The 5,553-nt window shown below is 31.5% G+C and overlaps 1 protein-coding gene across 1 annotated transcript; it reads right to left on the bottom strand.

The window, feature by feature from the left end:
- Positions 1-4,201: 4,201 nt before the first annotated feature.
- On the bottom strand, positions 4,202-5,493 carry LOC126734321 (piggyBac transposable element-derived protein 3-like). Its single transcript, XM_050437896.1, has 4 exons — positions 5,367-5,493; positions 5,028-5,294; positions 4,400-4,977; positions 4,202-4,351 (listed from the first exon to the last, which is right to left on the bottom strand). Exons 1-4 carry the CDS (start codon positions 5,491-5,493, stop codon positions 4,202-4,204), a joined length of 1,122 nt encoding a protein of 373 aa, XP_050293853.1.
- Between the last annotated feature and the right edge of the window lie 60 nt (positions 5,494-5,553).

The following is a 5,553-nucleotide window of genomic DNA, read 5'->3' as shown; positions in this document are numbered from 1 at the left end:
TTGTTGATTTTATTTATTATATTAGACACAATTTTGTGGTAAGACTGCTAGGGGGAAATAAGGATGGAATTGCTTATTTTAAGGCATATTGAAACGGGGTATTAGTAATCCAAAAAGTGAGCGCTACATCTGGGACTATTCTATTCTTCCCAGGAAACAAGGCTCCCAAATACCGTGTCTTAATTTCGTAACATGGTTCATTTTTCCCTATAAAATTAGTAATTGTAAAACTTGAATCTTATTAGGAATGCAATCCTGTATTTAAATAGCCTCATTCGATGCTTTAAGGTTAGGCATTACTCTCAGGCGTAAACCGAAGTAGGTAAGCCAAATTATAGAGTAAAGCAAAATATTTTTATTATAAAAAGATATATCCTAAGAATCTCCTCAGACCACAATATTTGTGTGTGAATTTTCTAGCAGTTTCTATGTTTGCTAACCATCTGAGAAGTTAATTATTAGTTATTAATTTTACAATCAATATGAGCGTTTCTCCATGATAGGACTACTAATATTCTTAAGGGAAAAGAATAATTTATTTAATAGGAATATTTTATAATATAATTATTATACTATACAGTGTTACTTTTTATACAGGGAGTGTGGAAGATAGGTGCAATCATTTAAGGGGATTATAGCTTAACTAATTTCGAACATTTTAACCCAAACATGTATAAATTGAAATTTGTTTTTAAATTTTTTATTACAACTTTTGCATTTTTTCCAAATTTCACAGTTCGGGAATCGGAAACAAAGCGCAAGTTTTTTTACCATGAAATACCATGACTTCCAAGCATCTGTGTTTACTGTCGAGTGCTAGAATTAGAGACAACTGGTCCTAATGGGATTTTTTTAAAATTGAAAATCTTGTAAAATATATGTCCTTATAAAAATTCACACAAACAAGGTCTATTAAAAAAATGAGATGTTTTTTTCTAATTTTGCTATAGTCGTAATCTATTAGCAACTATCAATATTTATATTTTTCTCTTTAATGTAATTAATCATTATTGAATATGGTGTTTATCTCCTAAAATTTTTCTTATCTAAGTTAAATGTCTAAAAAAAATAATTTGAGAAAAGAATGATTTTTTTAAAAATTCCTACAACAAATTTTTTATTTATATTTTATTATTTTATGTGTTTTACCATGATGCAAACCAGACATCAAAACGTCGCTTTAATAGGTACTAAATAGTTGTTATATATACCTACTTGTTTTGATATCTTATGATTTTTTGTTGACAAAAGATCCATGTACCAGAAAAAATCCATGCATTTTCGGTCTAACATTTTTTTTCAATATTCATTGTTTCCATGTGCAAATATGTCCGTATATTTTCATACTGCCAATCCAAATATTTCCTGTGACTTTCTGAATGAATGTGTTAATTTTATTTGTACTCCATATGTCTTTTCTTTTAAAGGTTTTCCACCAAAATATTTACAGGTGCCCATGTTGCCCAATGTCTCGTTGTTGCCGACCCTCCTCGCCTTTGAAAAACAGTCGTTTCTGTTTGTCACTTTAAACATTCGATTTTTACACCCATTTTATCGACGATACTTTTCAAATAATAAAATCTCAACATATAAACATTCTGCCACAATATTTAAATAACACTAGTCTCAATTTTATGCGAGGTGCAAGGTACTAACTACTTCTTAGATATAGGCCGTACCTGCGCCTCCGGGGCATAATTAAGACGGGACGTAAAATATGGCCGCTTCATTGACGTATGTTATTCTTTTATTTTTTAGAAAGTGAATTATAGAAAAAATTGTTGACAATTTTCACATTATTGTATATTTACAATAATATGGACAATAATGTATTGAACTAGATCAGATATAATACATAATTGTCGTTCCCACCCATTTTCCTGAATAGTATGTCCCGCAGCAATTTTGCCGAACAATGGAATTACCGAACTTTTAATTTCCCAAACAATCAATTCCTCGAACGATCATTTTCCTGAATACTTTTTCTCGAAACCATTTTACCAAGTGTTATTTCTCCCGAACAACTATTTTTCTCGAGTAATAGTATTTTACCCAGTAATAAAATGTTTTTACGGTTGGGTTGAATTATTAAGTACGGGTTTATAAATGCAACTACTTTACTAAAAGGTCTATTTCCATTAACGCCCCCGAATAATTCAAGATGGATTTTTTTCGGAAAATCCACTTTTCGGAATAACAGTGATTCGTGAAAATGAGTGGAAATCTACATTTTACACTATTTAAGGCAATAAAAGAATTAATTAATAGCTTTAAAAAAATATTGTAGAAACTTCTAATGTTATTAGATGCAATAATAGATATTATTAATAAAAATACAAAAGTTTTAAAAATTGTATAATTTTTTAAGACCTTGAGTAATGATAACTACTAATACTATATATATATAATATTTGCATATATATAATCCTATATATAAATGTAATTTCAAGTAGGCACTTATCAAGAATGGCAAGAGTTGTTTAATATCTGTCGCCAATATTGTTCGAGATAGGTACATTTTTACAGTTGATGATGCTTACATCTATGATTTAGAAATCGTTACCCGACGATGTCACCGGCGTATTCTGCTTCAGCTTCTTTAATTCTAGGCAATTTACATTATTAGAAAATTACATCTTGCTTTTAAATTAATAAGAGTAGAGCAAAATATATCTTTGGAACTAAATATTAAATAGGTGAAATTTTCATTCATACCCACGATACACAAATACAATCATCTTACTGTTTTAATTTATAAAAAGGACTATATAAAGAAAATGACATAATTCTACAACGAATAAACAAAGAATTTAAAAAAAAACTTTGATATATAGAGTATTTGTGGCATTTAATTTATATTAATTATTAAGTTTAGGTATTAATAAAATCCATTGATAATGAAATCAGTCTAAATATCGTGAATCAATAATAAGCAAAAAGAAAACGTCGGTATATCTTTTAGACTCTGTCATTCTTCTAATTTGAAACCATAAATTGTAATAATTTTAAAGCACCATTTATGGTGAAACTTCAAACATGAAATATAATAGTTTTCCTTGAATATTATAAGTTAGGCCCAATCTGAGATACCATTAGAAAGATTTAGTACATTTCTGCACCAATTCAAGATTTGCTCAACCTATTTATTTACACATATCTGTTATAAAACCTCTCAATGGCACTCTTTGTTTGTTTTGTAGTAGTTCATTGATCGTATTTATTATTTAAATATCTGATTCAGTTTATTTCATTGTTAAATAAATAAAGAAATGAATAACTATTTACCTGGTAGTTATTACATACTGATGGGAAAGGCAAAGTAAAAAATTTAAAAAAATACCATTTTCAAATACCACCATTGTCTTAACCCTTTCGCTCATAAATTTTCATTTTTTAAAAGAAAAATTTGATTTTTTTGTCAATCAACTCTTTAATTTTTTTGAAAATTTTTGACGTAGACAGTTTTTTTAATTTTTTTGTTTGTTTTTAGTTTTTTTTATGTACATATTTGTGTACATTGGTAGTCAATGGTATAAAAGATAAATTAAAACAAAAAATACTTTGTATGATATATTGCAAAACAGTTGCTTTTTTTTGTAAGGCAAAAACGTTACATTTTTGGCATAAAATTCTTGACCGTCCTTTACAGCCTGGTACTTTACACCTAGATGCAAAGTCTTTTTCATCAATGGATGGCAAATGGTCTAGTCTGTCCAAACGAACTTCGGCCACTGGTCTTACTTTTAACGGTTTGGGCGTTGAAGGACCCGGACTATCAGCTGCTGGTCGCCCCCTCTTCCTAGTAGATGTTTTTCCTGCCAAGATTAAAACCTCAGCAATATAGGCTCTAAAGTGAAGCAAATCTAGGACATCATTCTTAGCCACACCCAAGTTAGCAGCTTTTTCTTTATATTCAAATCAGCCGTTTATGCAGGCCATATCTGTGGCATGAGCAAACATTCTCAGAGTCCACTTTTTAGACCTAATAAATGTCCGATACAAGGTAATAAGGAAATACATCTTTTCAACACCCCCCATGTTAGAGTTGTAGTTATTTATTACTCGTGGTCTTGAAACGTAAATATAGTCCTTCCCTTTTTTATCCCATCGCCGGCACTGGTCTTTATCACCAACTCCCATATAAGTTGATGCCATTACAACTGGCTGGTTGTCGTACCATTTTGTCATTATGACGTCCCCGCTAATATTTTCTTCCATTATCCCCGCTAATAATTTCTTCGGAACAACCTCGACCTTTTATTTTCATATCCTTATCGGACGAAAATGGCGAATTTTTAAATCTTTCAGCTCTTGCTGTGCACGTTGTATATATTTGCCTATTTCTAAGGTACTGAAGTAAGTTATAATTTGAAAAATAGTTGTCAAAATATAACTGTACCCTAGGGTGTGAGATTCGTTCAGATAATTTTAGTACCACTGCAGCACCCGAACCAAATACATCAAGTTGCTGTGAGTCAAGTTCAGTAGTAGATCCTTGATATATTATAAAATCATACAAGATGCCACTGCTGCCACATAGCGCAAAATTCTTAATTCCCCATGGTTTGGGTTTGTTTTTGACGTATTGCTTGACGTTCAAACTGCCTTTGAACGGCACCATTTGCTCGTCCACACACAATTTGGATTCGAATGGAAGGGAAAGGCATCTTCTCCTAATTGCATCATATAATGGACGCACCTTCCAAAATCTGTCACTGTTGTCCGGTTTCTCGTGAATATTTACGAAGTGAATATGTTGTCGCAATTTATAAAATCTGTTAACAGTCATATTATTGGAAATCAGTGGAATTTGTAATTTATGGTCCCAGTATAACTTAATTCTTGGGTAATGTAGATTACCCATGATGATATGTATTCCTACAAAGGTTTTTAGTTCTTCAACCGTCGTAGGAACAAAGCGGGTTTGTTGCTGAACAGCGTAAAGATTTGTATATTCCATCATGGGTTGGAAAATATCTGCAATATAATTACAGAAAAAAAACGCTGGGCTTTCTAGCTGAATGAACCAGTAGGTTCGTCTTCACTAACGTGCCACTCTATCGGTGGAGTGATATACTGCACATTTTTTCGCCAGAATATATCCTTTTTCTTTGAAAGACCATTGTTTTCCAAATAGTCTTCTATATTGGATTTCTTCGACGTTTGTGGAGTTTTTGCCATTATGTTGGTAACAGGTTTAGGTTCTGCTTGTTCTAGCTGCTCAGTCTCTTCACGTTGTTGAGTTACAGGTGTGCTGGGAACAGGTTCAGCCTCTTCCTCCTCATCACTCATTGCTTGTAATTGTACAAGATAAAAAGTATATATGCTACGCACATTATATAATATACTAGTTCCAAGTAATATACCTTCAGGATCAAAATCAAAGCCATCATCTTCATTGAATTCGCCGTCACTGAGACCTTCAATGTCTGATAATCCGGCTTCTATTAAATCTAATAGTTCTTTATCTGTTAGCGGGCGATTTCGGCTCATTATAAACGAGGATTCTATAATATTTAACTATTTACTAATATAAAAAAGAAAAAAGTACGA

Source organism: Anthonomus grandis, chromosome 3 (assembly GCF_022605725.1).
Source record: "Anthonomus grandis grandis chromosome 3, icAntGran1.3, whole genome shotgun sequence".
Classification (NCBI taxonomy): Eukaryota; Metazoa; Arthropoda; class Insecta; order Coleoptera; family Curculionidae; genus Anthonomus; species Anthonomus grandis.
This window is presented reverse-complemented; position numbering and strand designations above follow the sequence as displayed.

Coding starts and splice junctions, on each gene's coding strand:
- LOC126734321 (XM_050437896.1), bottom strand. CDS start 5,493: ATGAGCCGAAATCGCCCGCTAACAGATAAAGAACTATTAGATTTAATA. Junction 5,295..5,366: donor CTTTGATTTTGATCCTGAAG/GTATATTACTTG, acceptor TACAATTACAAG/CAATGAGTGATGAGGAGGAA. Junction 4,352..4,399: donor AACGAATCTCACACCCTAGG/GTACAGTTATAT, acceptor AACTTACTTCAG/TACCTTAGAAATAGGCAAAT.